The sequence below is a fragment of the Vulpes vulpes genome, chromosome 6 (assembly GCF_048418805.1).
Source record: "Vulpes vulpes isolate BD-2025 chromosome 6, VulVul3, whole genome shotgun sequence".
Taxonomy (NCBI): Eukaryota; Metazoa; Chordata; class Mammalia; order Carnivora; family Canidae; genus Vulpes; species Vulpes vulpes.
Genome location: NC_132785.1, coordinates 45,630,520 through 45,658,397, shown reverse-complemented (window position 1 = coordinate 45,658,397; position 27,878 = coordinate 45,630,520). Strand labels below are relative to the sequence as shown.

Below are 27,878 nucleotides of genomic sequence, written 5' to 3'. Positions count from 1 at the left end.
GAATTATACCTGTTTTTCTATATGTAACGAAAATCTGGAGTTGCTTCCTTCATGTTTTAGTTACTCTCAAAGATCTGGAATCTTTGCTCAAGCCAGTAATATAAAGGTGAAGTGGGTTCAGTTGGGTTCCTGGACTGCTCCCCAAGAGGCACTGTAGCACCTGGACCATGAGTCTTGGTGGCTCAGCACTCTTGTTTCTGCCAGAGCTCTCTCCTCTTTGACTGTCCCTTGTCTCATTTCTGTCTGGCTGTCCCTCATGTGTCTCTCCTTCTTGCCCACGCAGCAACCTGAGGGATGTGGTCCTCTGAGTCTCTGTCCCTAGTATTGCCATCCTGGTATCCCATCACCCGATTCCCAATACCAGCTACACCCACTCCTCACTTGATCTCACCCTGAAGGTTCTATCAGACTATAGCACTGGGCAGTCATGTCATCATGCCCCAAATTTAGTTTCCTTTGTATTTAACTTTTAGCCAGTTTCCTTTGTATTTAATTTTGTGTGCCTACTCCTCGTGAAGAGATGCAACAGAAAACAAGGGAAACTGAATCATCCTGCCCTTAAGGAATTGAGAGACTTGCCTCCAGACCTCTTGGCTCCTGTTCTCTGGGTCTGGAATGACCACTGTCCATCCTCAGGCCCACTTCACTTCTCTGAGTTAGCCTACCCATTCTTTCAGGCTCCATTTAGTAAACTCTCTGTCTTGAAGGTTGTCCTCAGAACCTGTGGCCAGAAATCCTTTCTTCTGCTGCTCAGGTCACCTTTGTGCTTTTTTTCTTGCTTTATAGACATTTGAGCCCTTCATTCTCTCAGTATGGACTCCAGAAAGTCAGCCGTTATGACTTACTTACCTTTTGCTTCCTCCACAGCATTTTGCAGGATGACATGAATGCAAGTATGCCACAAATGTTTGGGGCATAAATTCATAAATTAATGAAGGTTTACTTAGTTTCCTCAAATGTGTCTTTGCCGTGTGTTAACTTATGCTTTATTCATCCTAAAAGTTTCATAAAATTGGTTTTCTTTTTCTGTGATTATCCATCTACCAAGCACACAGCAAATAATTTGAGCCCTGAGTATGATAAAAATGCAGTGGAAAGTGGACAGGGGCAAACGTTTGCATTTATAGGCATATTTTTCTTAAATTATATGAAGTCAATATACGATATTATGGAAAGGCATCTTAGAAAATTGAATATTAAAATTCTCATCTCCCTTATTTTGCTTCTGATAATCGAATGGTCATTCCCTGGAAAATGACATGGAGAGGAAAGAATAGGGATTCAGCCCTGGGGTTGAATCCCACCTCTGCCTTCTACTGATGCGGAAGCCTAGGCAAATTACTGAACACATCAGCACCTCAGTCTTCATATCTGGCTATGGGTTTTTTGGACAGAATGTTGTTTTGCTCATCTTTGAAGTTCCTGTTCCTAGAACAGACAGTGCTTTGGTATTAGGTATAACTGTTTCCTGGATAGATCGATGGATGAATGGATGGGAGAGTGGAAGGTAAGAAGTAAGGAATGATAAATGGGTAGATGGATTGAAGGAAGGAAGGAAGGGAAGAAGGAAGGAAATTGTGTACCCTGTCTACCTTGAGAATTAACAGTGATGTCTATAAAATCTCTGACATACAATGAGTGTTCAATCCACGGCTATTTTTATTTCTTTTCAAATTCAAAAGACCACTATTTTATTATGAATTGAATTTTTTTTTTTACTCTTAAGGCATTCATTCTTTATTACATTGCATTATATTTAATACTTAGAAGGCTCAAAGTATTTCAACTAAAATAATCTTTTGGTCATTTACATTGCTATCCCTGTTGCTTTTTGAGAGCATCATCCCCCTTCCCCCGCTCTGCTTTTTCAGATACTGGCCAGTTCTGAGAACTACTCATCTCAGTGGCACTTGTGTGTTTTCAGACAATATGAGAGAAAATGGAAAAATTTACTATTCACTCAGATTTCAATAAAGTACAAAGTTGAACATGGACAAAAATATCAGTAATACTTTCATTCCCTTAAAAATTAGTCTTTATGGTCAGAGAACTCATTTTCCACCAACTCTTTATTGGTGATTTTTCAAAAGTTGTTGCTTCTGCACAGTATAAAGTTCTTCATTGTATGAAGTAATTTGATTCACTTATTTACTTAGTCTTTAAGCATGTGAGAAACCTGTATTTTACAATTGCTTTTTTTCTTCTTCAACATCAGGAGGAGTGGTTATGGTCTATAATGCTATGCTTAAGTAAAATTACACATTCGGGGCATCTAAATTGGCATGCCAAATTATAGGACATTTTAATTATTATGTGGATGTGACAGATTCAATTCTTCTTGAACTCTTTTGAGAAAGCTGCCCTTAGCCGTGATTCACAGTAGTAAACAAAAGATTAACAGGAAAATGCCTTTATGAGACTTAATAAATGTTTCCGATTAAATACCACAGGACAGAATTAACTTCAATCCCTAGATGTGGACAAACAACCTGCGTCCTGCTTGGAGTTTCAGCGTATCCCCTTAAGATAAATTTACTTTAAATACCACCCAAATGAAGACCTAAGTGCCACTTAACATGAGAACTGTTTTCCTAGGTACAGCATTTGGGCCAATTGTTTCAGCCTCTTTCTTCCCGACCAGACCATTAACCAGAGCTACTAATAAGTAGAAATGGAGAGTTAAGAGCCCCTTCCTCTCCCTTTCAATTTCCAATTAGTGGACATATTAATGAGCAATAAAATGGCTGAAAGGCAGGCAGCTGAAGAAAGAGAAAAGGAAGCAGGGAAGATAATTGTGAAAACTGATATTAAGATCCCCTGCAACAGGGACTGTGCTGCCCCCCATGTACCGTGCAGGTCATCATCGCTGGAATTTGGAGCTCAGTTTCTTAATTACTTCTTTAGTCTTATCCAAAGAGAAAATTGGATTTCTAGAGATTTCTTCTGTGCAGAGCAATTATGCTAAAGCTGCTTAGGTAGCAGCTCTTTTAGCCAGTCTTTCACTCCCAGAATAATAAGCTCCAACCAAAGCGAATTTGACGATGCACCTTAATCTTGCTGCCAGGGGCATTTTGTCCCCTCTTACTGGCTGACATGTTCCAGGACCCTAAAGAAATTCCAGAAGCTTTTCCAAATATTTCTCAGAGATGCTGTCAGACCAGCTTGGCAATTAATTTGCTGTCAGGCCGCTGCCATCTGTATGACATCACTCTACTTTTTAGGTAAATTGACTTTGATTTTCTGAAATCAAGAAATTCCCCAACTCTGAATATATGTATAAATAGCCCTCAAACCTCAGAGTCTGAGAACCAAAAGCACTAACTAATCACAACCCAAAATGCCTTTGGCAGAATATAAAATGCCACAGGTCTGCTGAGTGCCCATAATCATAGTTTAAAACTTTCATTTTCTTCTTTCCTATAACATTATAATAATAAAAGGTCGGGCTAGGCCTTTGTCTGCTTAGGAAAACGGGGTAATCAGACCATTTAAACACCAGCCAGACCTACCACCCAAATGGATTCTCTCTATTCTCCTTCCCCTGCCCCTTTCCGAAATATTGTCTGAGTTATAATATGTTGCTGCAAAACATTGTGTGCTAATGGGTTTCTTTTCTGCTGATTAACAGGTTTTGGATTCAGGACGACTGAAAGAATATGATGAACCATATGTTTTGCTGCAGAATGAAGAGAGCCTGTTTTACAAGATGGTGCAGCAACTGGGCAAGGCAGCAGCGGCGGCCCTCACTGAAACAGCAAAACAGGTGAGCTCGCCGCAAGGAGTGGTAATTAAAGTTCCTTGCAGCCGTTCACTCCGTGCAACCTGGCACCGGGGGTGCTGTAACAAGCACCCTGTGCCCTTTTCAATTATAAGCCTTCAGAGACAGCGCTTCATGGCTGGGTCTTAACAACACGTCCCAGGTTGAAGTCAGGTCTGCTGAGAATCGGCAGAATCCGTGGGGGCGCGGGGGTGCCACAGGTGTGCACGCTTACATGTGCGGGCACGTGGGGCGCGCTGGTGCACGGACACGCAGGGACCCGGAGCGCACCGTGGTGTGCTCAGATGCGTGGGCATGTGGGGACCCTGAACGCATCCTGGTGTGCCCAGGTGAGTGGGCACGTGGGGACCCTGGCGTGTGTAGGCACCTGTGCCTAATTGCAGAGAGAGATCAGATTCCAAATAGATTTCACATGTTCCATTCTGTGGGTTCAGATGTTCCCATGGCACAGAATGTTCACATTTCCCGGACCCATTACATTTCATTCTAATTGGTGATCACCTTTGAGATGCAAATGTGGTCACTGAGCATTCAGAAAATTTCGAGAGTTGGGGGAAAAAATGTGGGATATTTTCTCTTGGGGCTAGGAAGATCTACCAGGGAAACGTGTAGGTTGCTTCTCTGTTTTATTATTCGTGAAGAAAACTGCATGATAATGCCTGACACATCCTACCCAGGTTTGTCCCTGATTCTTGGTTGTTTAGAATTAGGCCTAGTGTTCTCCTTATGCTTCCTCTGCCTTCTAGATAATGAAATTGTCATTGGGACAGTCAAGAATCTATACTATCCTGATGCTACTGTCTGAATGGTGCTTGAAGGTTTATCAGGCATTTTCACAGAGATGATGTGTGTGAAAGTACTAAACACTGTGTATGGTCAGAAAAAGGTGCTCTATGAGTAACATTCAGATTATCTGGTATCTTTCCAATAGCAATAATGGAGTGTCTCATTCTACAGGTGTGATGTGAAAACTGAGAGCTGCTTTAAGGGACTTGGCTAGTGTCCGGCCTTACCTATAACTCTTTCTGATACAAGGTGGGAGTTGGGGGAGGAAAGGAAAGTCAGTTGTTCTTACCACTTGAGATACATGGCTGGGGTGGAATGGGACCTACAGTCTTTTGAGGCTCCCCATCAGAACTGTTTCTGTCTAGGCATTATAATTATGGGGGTGTCTCCCTTTTCATCCTTTTCTGCATTTACCGGATTTTCACTGTAAGAAAGAATTGTGTAATGTCTTAAGTATCTGGAGAATATCTGTCCCAATATCTAACAGTACTTATGTATGAGAGATTTATCCAAAACACAACCTAAATTCTCTTCTGTCACTGCTTCATCTCTCATCCCTCCTTATAAATAAAGAGCTATACTTCCACAGGGGATTTCTTTGAATCCTGCTTGCATTCTCAAAAACTGCTCAATGTGTATATGTGTGCACAGTGTTATACTGGGAACTAATGTGTCATATGTGTTCCTTAGTCAACCCCAGTATAAATCCAAGAATTGAAAGGAGGAGAGATCCTCAGTTTATATGCTGAGTCATGTGGAGGAACAGGATGAGGCTCTGACACTTGTCATGCGCCATGCACTATGCTGTGATACAGGTTCTCTTGTCTTGGTGCTGGTTTAAGAGGCCGGGACTTTCAGAGGGAAAGGAAATTGTTTAGAGTCACACAGTTGGCTGAATAATTGGTAGAATTAGAATTCAAACCAAGGGCTAGGGATGAGGAAATCTGGGTCCTGAACTTTTCATACATCTTTACAATTTACGTGAATATAGAGAAGTTACATGTGGAGCGCTGTGTTTCTTTCATGCCTGAAATTGAGTGCTTTCATCTCTTAGATATCTCCCAGGCAGTGTTCCCCTCATAACACCCAGCCAGCCAGTCATTGGGGATCCCCTGTATAATCTACTCGTAAAACAGCCAGGAATCTCACAAACCCCTTTGTTCTTTGACCTCAGGCATTTCACATCAAACAGATGTGTCCCCACCTACGAGTCAAAACCTCCATTTTAAAAATGTGTTATCATGGTATATTATCAAGACGTTGAGTAATGAGAAATAAATCACAGATAGTTCCAAATAACGTAAGATAGTATATAGTTCAACATCCTCATTTTACAAGTGAGGACACTAAGGACCCTTAGAAGGAAGGTGGCCCTACCCTATGTTAACTCTAGCTTGCAGCAGACACAGAATTAGAAATCAGTTCTTTTAACATGTTTTAATGCAAGTGTAACATATGTACAGAAGTGTTCATAGATCACAGAGTTAGCAGTCTTGTGGCTCCTGGTGCAGTAATCCTTCACCTCATTTAACAATATTAATAGTGTTACATTTGGGTAGTTCTTTGTGTGTTTGTGTTTTTGTATGTTTGTGTTTGTCTTGCTCTCATTTTTTAAAATATAAATTCAATTACTTAACATACTTTGTATCACCCAGTTACCCCATCCCCCTTTTCCCTCCCACAACCCTGTTTGTTTCTTATGACTGAATCTTTTATTGTCTTCCTCTCCGATTTTGCCTTGTTTTGTTCTCCTCTCCCTTCCCTTATTATCCTGTTTTGTTTCATAAATTGCACATGAGTGAGATTATATGATAATTGCCTTTCACTGATATACTCATTTCGCTTAGCATAATTCCCTCTAGTTCCATCCACTTTGTTGCAAATGGCAAGATTTTTTTTTTGATGGCTGAATAGTAGTCCATTCACACACTACCTCCTCTTTAGCCATCCATCTGTTGATGGGCATCTGGGCTCTTTCTGTAGTTTGGCTATTGTGGACATTGCTTTTTTTAAAATATTGGGGTGCAAGTGCTCCTTCAGATTGCTACATTTGTTTCTTTCAGGCAAATACCTAGTAGTGCAATTGCTGCATGGTAAGGTAGCTCCACTTTTCAACTTTTTGATGAACCACCATACTGTTTCCCAGAGTGGCTGCACCAGCTTGCATTCCCACATTGGAGTAGTTCTTTATCATTTAACTTACATAGTTTTCTCATGTATGATTTCACTTAATCCTCGTGGTGGTTCTTTGTTATCCCACTTTGTGGATGAGGAGACAGGATTAAGGACTCACCTAAAGCCACAGAGCTGGTCAGTGGAGAGCAGAGGGTGAATTGCTGGGTGAGGCTGAGAGCCGCTCCAGCCCACATGTCAAGTTTCTAAACCCTTCTCCTTTTCTTACGTGGTGTTCAAGGTGGGGCCAGGTTCTAATAATGGCAGAATGCCTCTGTGGGATTTCAGTTGTGCCACTGGATCAGGTCCCCTCTCTGGAAAGATGGGAATACATGCCCTAGCTCTCACCCCAGTTGAAGATCTTGTTGACATTACTTCTGCATATGCTTGGGTCCTCTTAGAACAGGCCATCAGATTGTCAGTTTTTTAAATGTGCGACCATCAAAAATCAAATGCATCACTGAGAACAGTAACAGCAGGAGGATTAGCCTAGGTCAACAAGCTTTCTATTCCTAACAGGTTGATATTCACTCCTTTGAAAAGAAAACTCAGCATGTAGGAAAAGGTACTTCCAAGTCATGTTTTCTTGACTGCATTGTTGTTTCTCTTAAAATGTTGGTATAAGCAAGCTTAATCACTCTCTAATTGACCTTCACAGATGATCCATGAAAGAGTAGAGAAAGTACTTTATCCATATATAAAGATGAAAGGGGCATTAGATGTTTTAAAGCAACAGAAAGGTATTTCTCACAGTTCTGGAAGCTGGAATTTAGAAATGAAGGTGTTGGCAGGGTTGGTTTCCTCTGAAACATCTTTCCTTGCCTTGTAGATGGCCATCTTCTCCCTTTGTCTTAGCTTGGTCTTCCCTCTGTGTTTGCCTGTGTCCTAATCTCCTCTCATCTGGGTACCTGTCACATTAGATAAGGACCAACGATGTGACTCATTCTAACTTAACTGACCCTATCTCCATATATACTCATATTTTCAGGGACTGAGGGGTTATGATTTCAACATACAGATTTTGAGGGGACATCAGTCCATCACCAAGGTTGAATGCCTTGGATGATGAAGCAGATCTAACTGAGGTTTATTGGAGTTCTTTTGTTCCCAGTGTGTAACAGGTGGCATTTTATCTGTTTGTGAAATCACCTGATACAGCCCCAGTGTTAGGAAATCCCAATATTCTATTCTCTCGGAGCCTGGACCAGTTTGAATAGGTGGAGGAAGGACTTGGCAGCCCCAGGGCCCTATGTGTCTCCCAAGGTCTCTGAGCCAAGGGTCCTTGTTTGTCATGCTAAGATTACAGCACTGACCCACCTTGTCATTCTCTTACTACAGTGATCAGATGAGATGGTATGTGCTTACCTGTTTTGAAGAATGCAGAACATTTTACAAATATAAGAACTTAAAAAAAAAAAAAACAATTTTTCTTAAGATTGTATTTATTGCGGAATCTGCTTCTCCTGTGCTAAATACAGAGGAGAAGCAGATTCCGCATTGAGCAGAGAGCTTGATGTGGGGCTCAATCCCAGGACTCTGGGATCACGACCTGAGCTGAAGGCGGCAGCTTAACTGACTGAGCCACCCAGGTGCTTCTATTTTCTATTTTAAAGTGCTTTTCTTTCTTAGATTCATTTAATGCACCTGTCTCTGAATGCAAGCTTGTTTAAAATAGCTGTTGCATCCCCTGCTTTTCACTTTTTCATTTCCCTTATATGTCTTTGTCTTTTAGTATCAGATTATAGATATATCTCCTGTAAATGGCATGTTATTGAGTTTAGCTCTGGGATTTAATTTTAATCCTCAACCCTTTTTAACAGATGAATTTTATTCCATTGTCATTTATTGAGATCATAGATATATTTTATCTAATGCTTTCAAATTTTAGTGTTCTCTTTTAAACTTTTTAACTAGTACATGTTTTTTAAAGTTTTGTTAGTTTAATTTCTAAGTAATCTCCACCCAATGTGGGGCTCGAATGCATGACCCTGAGCTGAGATCAAGAATTTCATGCTTCACCAACTGAGCCAGTCAGGCAACTGTTTTTTCCCCTTTGTTCATAGTTTTATGTGTTTACGTTTCACTTCTTCTAGGAACACTTTATTATTATTGATTCCCCATTATAAACAATGACACCTCTTCTCTGTTTTGTGCTCCAAATAAATTTTAGTTGTTTAAGTAGCTTGCTTTCTTCTATTTACCTTCAAATCTTTAAAAATACTTAAACCCTGTTACTATACTTACTTGTTTCAAATGCTACTTTCTTCATCTCTTAGTTGGCTAAAACCTGTCCTGTAGTATATCGTCTTCCGACTTCAGGTTGTGATCCATTTGTGGGGCTGTGAAATTCGTTTAGTTAGTCATGACCTGCGTGTCTTAAGAAATGAGATGTAAAAGAATGGAATGGAAGAAAAAGAACAGCGAATCTTTCATAGTAATAGAAAATATTTCTTGGATGTCCTTTCAGTACAGATGGTGATCTCTACTGAGTCTCAGTATAATATGAAACGCCCTTACTGTTGTAGATGACAGTAAAATTAAAAGATTAGAAAAGGGTGCTGTAGCATCCTAAAGGAGGGTTGGTAGGAGTTAGAATCCTTGACTTTACCACATGCATGAAGTATTTGCTGCATCTCTAATTTAAATGTTCTGGTTATAAAATTCTTGGGTCACGTTTACTTTCACTTAGTATGCTCTAAACTTTGCTGTAAAGTATTTATTCTCTTATTGTTTATTCATGTGGAGAAGTCTAAGGCCAACCGAGAAGTAACTCAGTCTTCTTTCCTGGATGCGCAAAGGACTCTCTCTCTGTTTTGAAGGTTGTTAGTTTTTTCTAGGGTATCCGGTACTCTGTGGGTCCCAAGCTTCAAGTCTTTAATTTCTGAACATTACCTGAATTAATGACTTTGAGGTTTTTTTCTTAATTTTTTAATATCCTTTTTACAAATATCTATCATGTGTATGTTGTCTGTTCTTCCCCTTTGATCCTTGTTAATTCTTATTAGTTTCTAATTATGCTTGCTTTCTCAATACTGTCCTTCGTGTCTCATCCATTTTTACGCCAGTGGTTAATGTACTTTTTGCTGCATTCATACAACTATCCGTTTTATGATGCTTTCATATTCTTCTCCACTTTTAGCCTCAGTCAACTCCTGTTTCATCATTTTGTGTTGCTGTGCCTATTTCCAAACTCTCGAATTTCTGTTGTCCATAGATTGCTTGTTCTACATTTTCTTTGAATGTATTGCATTATATTTCTTATATAGTTTTCATCTGGTGAGTATTTACCATATGCTTATCTTGTTCTTTTCCTCCCTTTTTTGTGTCCTTTACAGATCATGTACTACTATTATATTATTGTTGTTATTGTTGTTGTTGTTGTTACTCCTACTACTCCCTTTTGAGTTTTTCGTGGATGTTTAGGGTAGTGGTGGCTAGGACATTATTTCAGGCCAAAGGGAATCTATTTAATTTAGAAGCTCCTCATGACAGAGAGAGAGAATGTGTGTGTGTGTGTGTGTGTGTGTGTGTAAGCAAGAGAGAGATCGAAAATTCATGTTCATTTAGCCTGTCCTCCTTCCTAGTCTGCAAAGATGGGCAGTTATTTGCATTTCAGTATCTCTCTTCTCCGAGGGCCTCATCCATGTGCGTTCTTCAGGCAGAGATGGTGATTCTATATGGTTCCTCCTTGACATGCCTTAGATTTCACCAGGCAGTTGGACACCTGTGTTCTCCCACAAGTGCTGAGATCTCCCACAGCCATCTCCATTCTGTCTTACTCCAGCCCCACTGGATCTAGTTGCATTTGGCAGCCCATCCAGATATCTTGCCATTTGGGATATCTGAGGACTCCCAATTTCATCAGAAATGAGCTTTTTTTTTTTTTTTTTTTTTTTTTTTTTGTATCTCACAGTACCCTTGCTGTTTAGGATGATTTCTGAGAGGACTGGGGGAGGGGAAGTCCATTTCCATTAATGAAAAAGCAGAGGTCATCACTAACTTTCCAGTACTCTTTAACCTTGGTGACACGCTTGCCAGTGTCTACACTGGAGTTCCACCTGTTGTAAAGATGAGAAGTGTGAGAGTTACTGGAACTGAACCAGGCCCATGCAGTGTAGTAAGAGTGAACTGACAGAGTCTGGAACCAGAATGCAACATATTGAACTGCTGTCTTCTGAATGCAATGTAAATAAAAGCTCCGTTGCTGGCCTTCATCCATGCCTAGGCAGCTCTTACTGCTCTGTTGCTTTTAGCGAGATGTGATTCTGTGATGGTTGCTTTTTTGACAAGCTGGAGTCACATACTGAACTTCATTTCAGCCTCCATCAGATGGTCTGTAATGAACCAAACCCAAAAGGAGAAAAAAAGGGACAAGAAACCTAATACTCAATGGCCTCACCATCTGCTTGTCTTGATCTCAGACCTACGGCATTGTTAGCTTGAAACTTCCCAACAGTTTTGAGCTGGCATTATTATTATCCCTTTTGCCAAATGGAGAAACTGAGACTGAAGAGCATAAGTACCTGCTCAGAGTGAACAGTGCGTGTTATGTTAGCTCTGCAACTTTTGTGGTCTCTCGATGCTTTCTACCTCCCCGGTGACCATATGCACTGAATTTGAGGTGTCTCAGTTCTGTAAAGATAAAGTCACAACAGCCACCAAAAGACCTCTCCTGGCTGTTTTATTTTCCTCATTCAATCAGGATGATGCTGCTCCTGTCCAGCAACCAGGGGGCCACCTCTCAGAGCGGCCTCTTAATCACACCCGCCACTTACGTGGTGTATCTTCATCTGCAGTTTGTAGCCAGTAATTAGTTCCTATGAGTTAAGTCACTGTCTCACTTCCCAGGTGAGGCACCTGGTACAGAGAGAGCTTGAGTGATTTTTCCAGAATCAGCAATGAGTCACAGGAAGAGAGAGTGGACATGGGCCTGCCCCTCCCAGGCTGGTATGAGACCCTCCCCTCGGCTGCCTTCATAACACACTCAGGGAAAGGGGATGCTTTCCCTCTCACTTCTACTGTTAGCTGGAGTGTATTCCCAAACACATCAACATGGGATGAAGTGAAGGGTCATTTCAAGGATTCTATACATGGGCATTTCACACTTGGAGTGTTTAGTTTCAAGTTATTTCAGACTACGAAGCTGGGGCCCTTTCAGCAAAGCATTGTTAATGATGACATTTTTCTCTGTAAAAAAAAATTACATTGAGCAGATGATAGGGAAAGGAATTAGGTTATTTGGGAGATACCTATCAAACAGCAGAAAATGAAAATGTATTTTTATTTTATTGGCTATTTTTAGTTTCGACAAGAAATAACTATTGTTCTTGGAGTACATAAATATATAACCATACAAAATATGGGTAACTTTAAATTTACATAAAAAATTATCCCCCACCCCAAGTTATTATTTTTAAATACTTGCATTATCTCCAAAATAACCTTGATTTTTTTTTTTACCCAGTGAGTTCCAAACAATCCTGGGGGCAGTCCTTGTTTTTCTCCTTAAGTGACATTTTAATATATATATATAGTATTTCAAATGTAATGTTATTTTTGGAGTAGCAAGTATGCAAGCAACAAGAGAAAAGGAAAAAAAGTACACTTAATCTGAAGGTAGGTGTCCCAACAATTTTCTTTTTTGTATGTGAAGCCCATTATCTCCCATGATAACTTTGTTGACAGCATCCACAAATATATTTGGAGCCAGGTTTTATAAAATAGATCCAGAATCGTATGACTAAGCGACCCAGCTCATGACATATGTCAACCCCAGATAGATGGTACATTTTCTGTTTTAAAGACTCAAACAAAACTTTTCACATTCTTCTTTGGGGGAAGAAAAAAATTACATTTGAAGTCCTTTTTCACCCAAACACATTTTGAGATAAGAGCTCACAAGTCTTGACATTATTTCATTTTGTTATGCGCATCTGTCAAGGAACTGAGATAGGATACAGCTACTAAAAACTGATGATTGTGGAACAGAGAAACTTGACAGCATTTCATTCCTTTTATGTTCTGATTATACATTTATCAGAAAACCTGTATCTCTTCTAGTTCAGCTAGAAATTGGTAGAATTCAAGAACTCAAAGGCTTGGCAAAGAACTGTCCTATTATTTGGTATCATCTTACATTTTAGAGAAGTTGCTTGGTTGAGTCATTGTTAAAGCTTTTGCTTCTCTTTTCATTATTGTGGCCCACTATCCTCAGATCACATTTCTATAGGCCCCTATAACTGCTTTGCTGCGCAAATTAAACGCTGGGATATTTCATACATATACGCCCGTATTTCAATGCTTGTCAATCAGAGTTTATAAAATATAGGGATTACAACCCGATATTAACATCCAAATCTATTGTGCTCATTTTATGTGTGAAAATGAGAAACCCTCGTGTAGACGCTAGGTTCCCCAGGCTCTTTGTCACCCTGTTTTTAATTTATCTTCAGGTTTTGAGTCAGTAAAATGATTTTGCTTTATCAATTTAATGCAGTGATAAAAACCTATCTGGGAATCAGAATGATCAGAACCAAAGTGGATCTACAGGTTGTTGGGCAGCCCAGCCTGCCCAGCCCTGCCAAGGGTTTTAATAGGGCTACTTTCTTCAGAGAAGGGAATACATCCTGTTTGTTTTTAATTGTACTTTCACCAGTGATGAGGTTCCCGTCACGTGAAGAAGTGGAGGTTGAAATGCATCACCTTGGGTTGGAGGACTTGAAAACTTTTTAACATGTTCTTTTTATACCTTTTTTTTCCCTTCCTTTTTACAGGTGTACTTCAAAAGGAATTATCCAGATATTACTCAGAATGGCCACGTGGTTATGAATGCTTCCAATGGACAGCCCTCAGCCTTTACTATTTTCGAGACAGCACTGTGATTCTACTACAACATTCAGTCTATTCCAAAGGCATTTTTAAAATAGTTTTTGCACTGTGTAAATTACATTGTACTTTTTTTACACTGCTAGCAGAAGATATTTTACACATTCAAGATGTTTATTTGGATTTTTTCCTCCAACTTCACTCAATTATTTCAAGCTCTAGCAGAATGATGTACTATTTTTTTATTTATATGTAATAGTTTCTTGTTATTTTTTTCCTTATCCAATCACAGGTGCAGGACACCAGTAAAAGCTGTCCATCAGGTTTGGTGCCTTAAAGAGACTTCAGAGCCAAAACCCATTTTGTAAGGTAGAAGACAAAGTTGTCACAGACTTTTTTTTTTTTTTTTTTTTTTTTACACACCACCCTCCCAAATTGCATATTACTTTCCAGTGATATCAGGGATCCTGTTGACTTGAATACTGTGTGAAATTTGCCCTTTTTTCTGGCCACTTTCTTTAACATAACAACTAGGATCCATTATTTCTCCCCAAAGGCCTCTGGTTGAGATAGTACAGATGAAGCTAATAGGAAAAACCGCAAAGACACTTTAAGTGACGTTTTCGTGACCAAAAAAGCCATATTCTTAAAATAGAGAAGGGTGGTATTTAATTGCATGGTCTGAAGGACAAGGAAGAGAAAATAATACTTTCTCAAAACTGGAGCCCATGCTGGTGATTGGATAATGAAGGCCACATGTGTGACCTTTCTGATTTGGGTGACCCTGCCCTGGAGACCATTGCAGTCTGAGGCTCAGCATGGTGACATTTTGAGAAAAGGCCCAACTGCTAGCTGTCATTCTGGACTATCAGGCAGTAGTCTTATTTGGATTTCTGGTTTACTGACAGATAACTGTCTGAATACAAGCCTTTTGGTTTAGCCTTTAACGAAATCCCTTTTACACTGCCTGTGTAGGGACTCCTGACTTGGTGAGAAAAACCAAACATTGTCACCAACAACAGCTGTAATTGTGCAGTGTGTTCTCAGGGCGCATCCAGGAGGCTCCCTGTTATGAGCCTGCCCAGGTTCTTTTACTTCTGACCACTAATAGCACTTTGGTCTTTCCGATTAGTCAGTCAGCAAACCACTGTCCTTCCAAGGCCTGCTGCACTTTATTTGAACCATGGGTCTTTGACTTTCCTAATGGTGTCTATGGTATAGGAGTTCAAATTGTTGAAGGTGTTATGTGGACTCTCTTGACCTCCAGAATAAAGGTGTAACCACCCTCAAGTTGCATATATTAAGCTGTATGCGCTCATACAGCAGATTTTTGGACTCCTCAGAGAGAAACGGATGTTTTATAGCATCAAGCCTTAAAAAGCACACACAGCAACTACACAAGATATATTGAGTGCAGTAGCTGTTTGATTCCTCATAGTTAGAAATAATATGGTGAATGTTTAGTTCAGTAAGCCTGTACCTTGTTCAGTAGTCATGGATAGTATTTCAGGAAACTGAAATGACAATGATGATAATGAGGTTTGTTAAAACATTGGAAATACTGGAAGCATGTACGTGTTTATTTGGTTTATAGAGGTTAAAGGCAGTTTAAAAAATGCATGTTTCTATATTATTTGTTTTAATGTCATAGCATTTTTTTAATGAAACAATTTATTTGAAATAAATGACGGTTTTCATCTCCATTCAGAGACTTGTGTTTTGTTCTTAGAGGGATTACTGACTCATTTCCTTGCTATTAAACACTAGCAAGTTTTCTGGAGATCAAAAAAATATCTTCATTATCAACTGGTTCTCTTGGCTAACTAGATGTACCAAATATTCTAAGTAGCAAGGTGGGTTTCAGACAGGTTGAAACAGCTGTTATTGAAGCCAGCCTGATTGTACCCCTTCCAGGAACAGAGAGAGCATTAGCTTATGCCCAAGGTTTGAACAAGTATTAAGTTGTTGAAGTTTATATTTTTTGAAAGGTGACTTTGCCCTGAATTAACAAGAAACATTCATTAAACAAACATTAAAACATTAAACAACAAACAAAATCAATAAGCATTAAAACACTGTAGAACATTGATTCTCAAAGTGTGGTCCCTGGACCAGCAGCATTAGCCTCACCCGGGAACTTGTTAGAAATGCAAATTCTTGTGTCTCATCCCAGATGTCTGAATCAGAAAATGTGGTGGTGTGGACCAGTAATCTGTGTCTTAATAAGCCCTCAGGGTGGTTCTGATGCAGGCTAATAGCTGAGAAGCAATACCATAGAACATAAAGAACTCCTAAAGCTCATTAAGAAAAACACAGAAAGGCCAATTAGAGAAATGGACAAGAGACTTTGAATAGGCACTTGACAAAAGAGAATGTCCAAGTGACCAATAACCAAAAAAGTACTCACTCTATTAGTTACTAGGGAAATGCAAAATAAAGCCACAGTGAGATAGCACTAAACACCCCCTGGCATGGCTAAAATTAAAAAGAACACCCAATGAAAGCGGTTACACCACATCAACGACACAGGTGAATTTCAAAAACTTAAACCTGCCCCCAAATGATATTTATGATTCCATTTATGCCAAGTTCCAACACAGTTTAAACTAGTGTTAAGAGTCATGACAGTTGCCTCACTTTGGGAAGGTGGAAGGTTTTGGTAATTGGGGGAAATTAAAGGGAGTTTCTAGGATATTTAAGGTGTCTTTTTTTTTTTTTCCCCACCTGGGCGGTGTTGAGATCAGTATTGTGTTATTTTCTGCACTTTTATGTTGCATGTGCCTTTTTGCAATTAAAAACTCCTCAGCTTCGTTTTTCTTTTAAAATCTCAGTGAAATCCAGTGACTAACTTGCATCTGGGAAGTTACTTGTGCTGAATTCTTAAAATAACTCGTTGAAGCCTTCCTTGTCCTGTGGCCCATAGCCCAATGTCCTCATTTGAAGCTCTTGGTACATGAGACATCAAGGTCTGCATTTTCTGGGCTAATTAATAAGATAAATTCCACTTCCTCTCTAATTTTAGGAGAAATAAAAGTAAGATTTTTCTGGCTTCTTTTTTAATAACCACTTTATCCAGGTATATTGACATACAAAAGAAGGTATATATTTAATGTGTACATCTTGATGAGTTTGGAGATAAGTTTATTTTCCTAAAGTCATCCCCACAATCTACTTCCTAAACATATCCATCACCTCCAAAACTTCCCTCCTAATACCATAAGTGGTTGCTGCCTTATGAAGAAACAATTAAATGCAGTGAATTAGACTTATTATGTATTGTGATACTTTGGTTGGTCAGTGGTTAACTTATCAGCTGGTTACCTTGTCCCTGTGTGAGCTGATGAAAATCTGTTTTCCTCACAGAAGGTTTGGCCTGAGTATTTGTTTCCTATCAAATTCTGAAGAGTTAAATAATGTTCACAATCTTAGGCCTTGAAGTGTGTTAAATTTAGTACCTGAATGTGTAAGTCAACTTTCCACAATTCTGATTTGGAGTGTTTTCGAGATAGATTTTTACCCTAAAAAACTTGGGACATTCTGGCCACCACATCTCAAGAAGAAAACATTTGTAATTCCTTTCATGTAGTTCAGGGAATGCTTGACTTCTATTTTGACTAAAAGGAAAGAGATCTTTCACTTGGAATGAAGAAAACTAAGAAAGTTCAAATTAAAACAAATTCTAACAGCCACAGTAGTGGTTAACCCAGTTTCATGACCAACTGAGTTCTCCAAAGATCTTTTATTGGAAATTGTGTCAATAAAAGGAAATTATAGTCTTCATCAGAAAGGTATAGATTAGATCATTCCACAAGTACAGAAGGAAAAATACTTTTGTCAAGAATTGCAATAAGTTCACAGGTTTGCTTCCACAAAATATAACAGGCATTTTAATGGGCATGGTGATCCATATCAAATTATTTTTTCAGGGATCCTTGGGTGGCTCAGCGGTTTAGTGCCTGCCTTTGGCCCAGGGCGGGATCCTGGAGTTCCGGGATCGAGTCCCACGTCAGGCTCCCGGCTTCAAGCATGGAGCCTGCTTCTCTCTCTGCCTATGTCTCTGCCTCTCTCTCTCTATGTCTATCATGAATGAATGAATGAATGAATGAATGAATGAATGAATGAATAAATATTTTTTAAAAATTACTACTTTTTCAAAGATTTTATTCATGAAAGGCAGAGAGAGAGAGGCAGAGACATAGGCAGAGGGAGAAGCAGGCTCCATGCTTGAAGCCCAATGTGGGACTCGAGCTCGTGACTCCAGTCACACCCTGAGCTGAAGGCAGACGCTCAACCGCTGAGCCACCCAGGCATCCCTCAAAGTATTTTTAAAGATGTATTTTTTTAACGTGTGGGCATGTAGGAGGGTGGGGAGAGGGAAAGAGAGAATAATCTCAAGCCAGCTCCCTGATGAATGCAGTGCCCCATTGCAGGGCTCCATCCCTCAATCCTGGGGTCACTTGAGCCAAAATGAAGAGTTGGATATAACTGAGCCACCCAGGCATCCATCAAATTGAGTATTTAAAGGATAAGCATATTCACACACAAAGTCCGCACTTACATTTTTTATTTGGGGATTTAGGGATAGATGTTATAAGCATATGTATAACCAATAATTTTTTTAAAAGATTTTACTTATTGGTGAGAGACACAGAAAGGTTGGCAGAGGGAGAAGCAGACTCCTTGCAGGGAGCCCAATGTGGGACTTGATCCCAGAACTACAGGATCACCACCTGACCTTGCGATCAGTGCTTGTGGAATCAGAGAAGAAGCAGGATACGGCAGGGGAACAATGAAGTCAGAATGCTGGCTGGATAACCAGCTGACCCCTCAGGGTTCTGGAGGTCACATGGGCCTTCAGGCTTGTCTACTATGTGTGCTAATGGCCAGGCCTTTATCTCTCTGCTTTGATTGGTCACTGCGTGTGAGCTGCCCCCAGAAGGGCTGGGAGGAAGGCTAGAGGGTGACCAAATCTCATTTTTGTCAAGGATGGTGCTAGTTTATTGCCCTTGCTTATTTGCTTTGGTTGGGATGATTGTTGGGTGAAGAGCACCCAAAGAAACAGTATGGAATAATTGATGTTAGACAAAAAGAGGGTCCCCTCTTCTACCAAGAGAAGAGAGTAAGATGGGTGTGGATAAAGGTGGGTTTGTAGACTATGGAAAGGTATATTTGAAGAGCTCCTCCTCTTCAAATTCAAAACTGAAATTCTTCAGTTTCACCTACACGAAACTGTTCTTACTTCACATACAGTTAAAAGGAAACAAGCAAAGCTCTGGAGACAGTCTTCTAGGTTCAAATACCGGTTCCTCTATGCATTGGCTGTCTGGATTTGGACAGATCTACTTACTACCTGCTAATTGTGGGATCTTATGGTCAGGAAGCACACTACGCTTCAAATCCTTTGTTAAGATTGAGATCGGGATGGTGCTTTGCTCAGAGGGCTCTTGCAAAGATTAAATATGACTGTGACACAGTGTATGGTCTGTGGTTGTTTAAGAAGTTCAAGAAAACTAGAAACACTTCAGTCATTTGACATTGCCATGAAGTCCAAACTCTGGATTGGTGGGTTCTCGTCCAACAGGCTAGAGACCACTTTGAGTGTCGACCTTGCATGGTAAGGATCATGTGGCCTGAACTATACTCTAGCTGTGAGCTGTAGAATCTGTGTTAGTTTGCAACAGACTGAAAATTTAAATAAAGCGATTCCTAATCCCAGATAGTTGAGAGGCACTCTTTAGAACACTGCTGAATATGTGCTTAGCTCTCAATAAATATTAGCCTCTATTAATTGTCTCTATATCAGGCAAAAGTTATTTCGTGATATTTCTTTTTTTTATTAAAGATTTTATTTATTCATGAGAGTCACAGAGAGAAGCAGAGACACAGGGAGAGGGAGAAGCAGGCTCCATGCAGGGAGCCCGATGCAGGACTTGACCCCCGGACTCCAGGATCACACCCCGGGCCAAAGGCAGGCGCCAAACCGCTGAGCCACCCAGACATCCCATTCTGTGATATTTCTGTTTAATATTTGACCTCACAGGCTTTCAAAAGTCTCTACTGTGCATTTGCAGTATTTAATATTAAGAAATTAAAACTAATTAAATTCCTGCTCAAAGTTTTTTCCCTTAGTCAAAAAGATATTTTTAAAAACAATACTGAGCATGTGTTTATCCCTGCTATATTCTTGAATCTACAGCATGGTCTTGGAGAGGGTACCTGGGAACACATCAGGCCACTTTAAAAATCCTTTCAAGAACTTAAGTTTTTAACGTGTAAACTGTTGATTTCCCTTCAAAAACAGAAAGAATATGGATTAACTGAGCTTTTGCTTTTTAAATCTAATGTTCTAAGGAAAATAACCTCATTTTTCCCCAAAAACTAAAATAGCAGTCTGAAAAACAGAGAAGAAGCATATGTTTATTTGATTTTAGAGCTTAAAAATAACATTAATAGTTATTTGCCTCAGCCCTATAAGACCTCCATGTATACTCCAGGCCCATCTAATTTGCCTTGGGGGTCAACACTGGGATTGTAAGATTCTTCAAGAAGAACCAAGATCAAGATTTAGATATACTAAGAATGTTTTACGGAAAGCTTACATTGGATAATTTTTACTAAATTCAGTCTTTCAGCAACTACGCTCATAAAACTAGCCAACTCACAATTATCCATCCCAATAGACGGAAGCTTTGGGTATTCCAAAACAGTGTTTGATCCAAAAGTTAATCATATTTAATTTTGGAAGGCATTAAGTGAAAAACATTTCTTAAATTAAATTTCACAAACTACCTAGACAAAAATTAAAATGAGTCTCTTTGAGACAGTTTATATCATATTAAGAGTGTTGTAAGAAAGGAACAGTCAACAGAGAATTGAGGATTTTTAAATTTCAATTTATAACACAAGGGCTTTTAAAAAAATCCATGAATTCATACTGATTCTAATAAAATAGGTGATAGATAAAAGGGAAAGCTTTGTTTTTGTTTTTGTTTTTGTTTTGGCAGTAAAATACTAATACATGTGGAAGGATTGACAGAAAAAGTACCACATTGCAGTCATCATTGTCAGAAAAAATTCAGATAAAACCCAACATCAGCTGCTAAATGAATATATGATTAATGGGTTTGGGGGAGTTAGGGAGGCAGGGCATTTTCATAGACAAAGTACCTTCTCAGACTGATTAGATCGTAAGGGAGGAACTGTATCTTTAAAGTGGAAAAGTCTGGGGCACCCAGGTGGCTCGGTGGTTGAGCATCTGCCTTTCACTCAGGTCGAGATCCTGGGGCCTGGAATCAAGTCCTGAATCAGGCTCCCTTCAAGGAGCCTGCTTCTCCCTCTGCCTATGTTAAATAAAATCTTTAAAAAAAATAGAGTAGAAAAATTTGGCAGACACTGACACCCTTGCCTCTTGATGTGTGAGTCAATGACCACATCATATCATTCCTGTGGCACTTCTGCCTCTCCACAAAAGCACAACCTCAATTAAGTCAACAAACAAATCCAAATTGAGGACATTCTACAAAACAACAGGCCTGTGCTCTTTTTTTTTTTTAATGATTTTTTAATTTTTAAGTAATCTGCATGCCCAATGCAGAGTTTGAACCCACAACCCCAAGATTAAGAGTTGCATGCTCCACCAACTGAGCCAGCCAGGCTCCCCCTGGCCTATACTCTTTAAAAATGTCAATGACCATGAAAGATTGCAGAAGTATTTCAGATTAAACGCAAAGACATGACAACTGAATGCATTGTGTGATCCTGAATCAAAAAATAAATACATTTAATAAGAACAGTACTGATTCAATTGGTAACACTGGAATGAGATCTTTATAGTAGATAATAGAGTTGTATCATTATTTTCTCATACCATGTTATGTAAGAGAATGTCTTTGTTCTCAAGAAATACACACTGATGTATCTATTGGGGAAGGGTTATGATGTCTGTAACTTAGATGGTTCAGTAAAAAGGGCTATATTATATATATGCAATATACTGTATTATACATGATATATATCATCTTGGATCAGAAACGATATATCTGCCTATCTAACTTATCTATAAAGAGAGAAAGGAAATGTAATTAAAAATGTTGGAGTGAACCTGGATGAAAGATACACTGGAGTTCATTGTATGACTACTGCAACTTCTATGTAGACATAAATTTTTTTCAAAACAAAAAGTTAAAAAATAAATGTTCCTCAGCTCAACCACAAAGTGAAGACTCCACATCCAGATAAGCAAGTCTATGTGGTCTATAAAACTCATTAGACATTTTTAGTTTTGTGAGTATGGTTGGCACAGCTCCCTTCCACCTGCAGGGTTCCCAGATAGCTGGAAGCGAAAGCCCTTCTTCACCAGGGAGCATGTGGAATCAAGGTGCCTCCTGCTAACAAAATCATTTTTCACGTCAGTAAGTTACAGCATTATGTGATCTTCTAGGGATATAATAATGTCAAATGCAGAATCACTATAGGCCAAATTTCCAGGACTGTTATTCACTCCATTGTTGGAGGGATCGGTCACCTGTGGGATGCCCCTGTCAATCACAGACCCACAGTTAGGAGTGGATGCCTGGAGCCTCCACGGACAGTTGAAACAAAGTGCTGTTCATTGCTATTCGACAGAAGCACTGTGGATGATTCCAAACTATGGGTTCTGGTATAAATTCAGCTTCTTCAGAAGGCTCTCTTTTTACCCTAGGATGCATAGATATTTCTCTCTAGAGTTGTACCAATCAAGCTTATTCTGGGATGCATTTTTCTGATCTGAAAATAAACTAACTCCTTCTCATTCGTTTTCTTAAAGAGCTAGTTTAACTCATCTGATCCTGCCACCAGTGAACTTGATACGACAGCATCGTTGCTATGTTGATGCAACTTATCAATGTAGTTACCGAGCCAACATGCAAGCACGCAAGACAAGGATATTCATTCTAGAATTCCCTTCCTGCAAACAGGAAACCAATTTCAAGAAAGTAAGTTCACCTTGGCAGTTTGAAAGAATGCTGAGAAATAGGGGTGTCTGATTTTACCAAACCAATGAACATCTCTGGTCACTTTATAGCTTACTGAAATCTGATTTCTTTTACTAAATATTTCTAGTTTTTCTTCATTGCTGTTTTATGGTGAATATAGTGAAAATTATGAGGGGCCCTTATTTTCTCCAATTCACAAAAGTTAAAACAGACAATACTTACTTTTGTATCTATAGACAGTAAACCAAGCACTTTCAAAAATGCAGGTGGAGGTGTGAATTACAAACTTCCTGAAGTATCACATTGTAACACATGCTAAGATCCTTAAAATGTCCTATATTTTGGCTCAAAAATTTGTAGGAATATTCTCCAAGAATATAACTATAAATTCTAACAAAAAACCCTCACATTCAAAAAAAAAAAAAAAAAAACAACCCTCACATTCAAACATGTGTTGCAATATTACTTATAATATCAAAAATGGAAATAAGCTATATTCCAGAAAGCTTCCAAATTTGTTTTATTCATGCGATAAAGTAATAAGAAGCCAACAAAAGTCTTTTCAAAGATAATGATGTCAGTAAATACTCATTTTATAATATTAAATGAGAAAAATCATCTGACTTTTAAACATTTTGTAAAGCACATCTGTATCTTTAAAACTCTGAAATTAAGTAATCAAAATATTAACAATAGTTATTTCTGACTGGTTCTATTATTGCTTATTTTTATTTTTCTCTTTAATTTTCACATTCCAAATTACCTTCAACAAGCATGGGTTAATTCTAAGGTCCAGAAACTACGTAAAGAGAAGTTACAGTGCCTCTTTCAGTTTACATAGTGAGTTTATATTTTATTTATGAATAGTCTTATCTGTCCACACAGACTCTCCTACCTTCAATATCTGTACATCAGATACTCCGTTAACTCATGACTTGTACGCTTCCTCACAGAAGTTTTGTATCATAGTCTACATATCTTTCCAGTGCTCCTATTCTAGCAACATCTGGCCAGTTTGAAAATTTCAACGTCATTCCCATTACAAGTACAGGCCATGTAAATACTAGACATAACCAGGCTTTGCGTCCAAAAACAGTTTTTGAACACTTTTAGGACAGACAATCATACATTTCTAAAACCTAGAAATCTTTTTTATAAAGATATGAATGTCATGATGAAAGAGGTAAGAAGGAAACCAAGTTACCAGTGATGAACACAACCTACTTCATCAATGCAATGTCCAAACAGCGACAATAATGGTCTGCTGTGTATCACATCTAGTTTTTACTGAAATTTTGGCTTCTAAATTATATAATGGGTCTAAATTTGCTACCACATGTCTTTTGGGGAGGCACCTAAAATCAAATTATTGGACAAAGAGAAATGTTTAGGCAAATTTTCCTGAGAAACTTGATGTTTACCCATTTTGTAATAACGCTCGAGCTCTTGATTCATCTATGTGGGGGCAGAAAAGCAGATGACAATTAGGAATCTAAGCCAATTACTTGTTTTGGTGGAATTTGAACTTTCAGGTCTTTCTCAAGCAGGTGGGCTCCTGGGGAAAGGATGGGTAGGTAGACTGTATCAACAAGTCAGCTCAGCCATGATGTCCGTGGCTGAGCATCAACATGTACTGCCCACGGAGGAGGACAGGTTAGCTGTCTGTAAGTAGCTTTGGGTTCTCTTCCTTGCTTTCTCACCTTTGTTCCCTCTCCCACTAAGTAGAACGTGACTCCAGCTTAAAGAATATCCTGACTAATGGTCTTTGTATGGAGATAGTATAGCCTTTTTGAGAATCAGTTCCATGTTGAAGCCAGCAATAGTTACCCCTACTTGATAAAGATATCATTATATTGATTTCATCAGTGCCAGGAGCCTCTCTTCAAAGCTCCGATGTTAAGTAGGTAGACCAGGTACCCACCCATGCACTGTGATTTAAGGAGTCCTGGGAAAATCCTCTACACAGGTTTCCCATTGATGCTCAAAGAGCTATCATTGGTAGATCATCCATATGGATACCTTTCGCTCTTTCCCTTGTGCTCTTTCCTTTAAAAATAAGAGACTGTATTCTTTTTGTTTTTAAAAGGTTTTATTTATTGATTCATGAGAGAGACACACACACACACACACAGAGGCAGAGACACAGCCAGAGGGAGAAGCAGGCTCCCTGTGGGGAACCCAGTGGGGGAGTGACTTTATCCCAGGATCCTGGGATCACAACCTGAGCCAAAGGCAGATGCTCAACCACTGAGCCACCCAGGTGCCCCAAGAGACTGTATCCTTATGAAGGTGTAAAACATGAAGTCACTAATATTTTAGGTGAACGAGTTTACCATATTGGTTTCTCCCAAACAGAAGAAGCAATGGATACCACACATGATTTTGAGATGGCTCATGAAGTGGTATTCATGAGCCATCTGGAAGGAAGAACTCATCCTTAGTAAACAACAGGGAAACCTTACTAATGAAGATATTTCAACAATCATGTTGCATAATACCAAACACAATAAGGAAATTGCCAATTATCCTGTATAACACATTGGCAATTGAATTTGGCATCACTGTATAGAGCCAGCTATACAAATGTGACCACCACCCGCTTGACACCGTTGCCTATTAAGCTGAATTATCCTTCAAATCCACTCTGGGTCATAGTTGGTGGGAGGATCTTGTAGGATGTGACTTAGAGTTGATCATTATGGGGAGAAGGAACTTGAAGAACCAGACTGGCTTAGTAAAGAGAGATTTCTTCTCCCTAAGGTGCCAAGGGAGTTTTTGAGGCCAGCCAGTTCTCTTTTATCAGAGCCTGGCTAGACATGGCACCTGGACCATAGTAGAAGAATAATCAGTGTCAGTTGAAAGAATGAATGGATTTCATGCTGAGTATTAGTTGAACAAGTTGATCCTTGTTTCAAGCCAACAACTGTCACCTGCATCTCAACATCAAAAATTCAGATGGAGTTTAAACTTTTAGATCATTGATTGGAGACATGTATTTATGTATTATGTACTAAGTGTGCTATTTATACCAATTATTTCTCCCTGTTTTTTCTCTGCTTTAATGTAGAAATATCTACTACTGGCAGGACCCACCCCTAATATTTTCTGGCTCACAACAAGAGAACAAATGCAGGCCCACATATCATGTATCTAAATAGGTAAAGCTAAAAATCAAGCTAACATAATGTTTAATAAAAACGTTTTATCCTTGCACCTTGAGAATCCTTCAGAATCACCTGGAAGGCCTGATTCACATTTAGAATTCTTGGATTCTCAGAGTTCTGGCTGAAATGAGAAAGTATGGGGATGGCCGGCCCACACCCACAGCCCACACCTGAAAAAGCCTCTTTTGCACAATAAGGACACCCCAGAGGGCACAGGCAGTTCTGTCCACCACTGCCCCTCTACGCTGGCAAATAGGCCCTCCCAGGCCCAGGACTACTCCTACCACCAGTGCTGCCTGGTGATGTAGACCTTTTTTTTTTTTTTTTTTTTTTTAATGTAGACCTTTTGAGGATGGAGTCAGGCAACAGGTCCATGCAGAGCCTCCTTCAAGCGGGCTGGGGCCATGTGGGCAGGCCATTCCAGCATCCTTGCTGCCCTGAGTGGTCTAGATCAGTGCTTCTGGATCTTTAATGTGCATGAAATCCACTTGGGAGTCTTGCTAATGTGCTATACAGAGCAGAGGGCAGGGCCGAGAGCCTCCATTGCACAAGCTTCCAAATGCTGCGGATGCTCCTAGTGCGTGGACCTGCCGGGGTACTGAGCCCCTGAGCCGGTGGGCCCCGGAGAGCTGTGCCCCTTGGCTCTCAGACAGACACTCCATCGCCCAGGGACTGGCCAGGTCAGCGATACAGGCCTCCTGCCCTGATCTGAGGTTGGTTCGGGCCCCTGTTCACCCACGTTCCCATTGCATCAATGGGCTCTGTTCCCACAGTGCTGGCCCCGTCCTCCCCCAGCCTTGCCACGGCCACGTTTGATCTCCTACCCACTCTCCCCGAGTCGAGTTTCTCTTGGCTCCTTTCCCTGCACTGTTCCAGTCCTTCCCCCGCTTTTCTCTTACGCCACAAAACAAATGTAAAAATAACATTTCAAAAATATTGAAAAGTAATGCTGATGAAATCGTGTTTTTGTTTTCTCGGGACGAAGCAGACAGAACCAACAACCACAGGCGCGGCCTCTCCAGGACCTGCTGTCGTGTGGTCCCAAGGCGGGATCTGCTCACCTGCTGCCTGAAATCAGGATTTTTTTTTAAATTTTTTTTTTAAATTTTTTTTTTTTTATTTATGTATGATAGTCACAGAGAGAGAGAGAGGCAGAGACACAGGCAGAGGGAGAAGCAGGCTCCATGCACCAGGAGCCCCATGTGGGATTCGATCCCAGGACTCAGGGATCATACCCTGGGCCAAAGGCAGGTGCTAAACCGCTGCGCCACCCAGGGATCCCCTGAAATCAGGATTTCTAAACATACACGATGGCTGAATTAGAGCAGGCTGGATTTCCCTACCGCATTTTCACTTTGACAAGGCTGTGAAAACTGCTATCTCACCATCTGAGGGAATCAAACAGGCTGCTAAAAATAACCCCTGCAAGTTTGTGTGACAAACGGGAAACACCTCTCCCCATTCCTGCCTGTTGCTCTGATGAAGCTTAATCCTTAGACTTGTTTTCAAGTATTTGCAGTGGTTTGTGTTCTTTTCTTCTTCCCAGGCTGTTTTTCTCTATTTGCCTGGGTTATTTGAACAGGTGGCTTTGCACAACCCAATGCTAATGTGAGGCTTTTGTGGGCTTTGAGATTGCACAGGGAGTCGTTTAGGGGGGAAATGTCTCTTTCTTGCTAAACGATTCACACCTGTTCAGATAACCACCCTGGATTAACCAAAAAGACACGCCAGAGCGGTCTCCGCGGGCTGGACTCTTGCTCCGCAAAGCAGAGGCCCTGCTGACCGCAAGGCGGCACGAATCCCGAGGCCCGCTTCTCTGCTCCGCACGTGACGGGCAGCCCGGGCCGCCGTCGTGTGGCTGCGGATGGGGCGCCCCCCCCCCCCGCGGTGCCCGGACGTGAGTGGGCAGCCGGCATCCCCGCTGCGAGGGCGTCGGGAGCCCTCCCTGGGCCTGGCCAGTGTCGCGGGGCAGCTGGGCCCGCCGCAGCACACCGAGGTCGCCGGTCCCTCTGCGCCCCCCCCCCCCCCCCCCCCCCCCGCGGGAGCCCCGGGCGCGGGCCCGCAGCCGGGCTTGGCGGGCGATCACAGGCGGGCGGCCCGGGACGCTCGCGCGCGCTCCCCGGGACTCTGGCCGCGGATCACAGGGGCCCGCCTGCCGCCTGGAACGCGATCACAGGC

The 27,878-nt window shown here is 40.5% G+C and overlaps 1 protein-coding gene across 1 annotated transcript in view; it reads left to right on the top strand.

The window, feature by feature from the left end:
- ABCC4 (ATP binding cassette subfamily C member 4 (PEL blood group)) overlaps positions 1-15,264 on the top strand; it is a 246,631-nt gene extending 231,367 nt beyond the window's left edge. Inside the window, exons 30-31 of the mRNA XM_072760858.1 lie at positions 3,629-3,763; positions 13,510-15,264. Coding sequence (XP_072616959.1) covers positions 3,629-3,763; positions 13,510-13,617 — 243 coding nt within the window. The 3' untranslated portion in view covers positions 13,618-15,264. The remainder of the gene's footprint in view (positions 1-3,628; positions 3,764-13,509) is intronic.
- Positions 15,265-27,878: the final 12,614 nt, after the last annotated feature.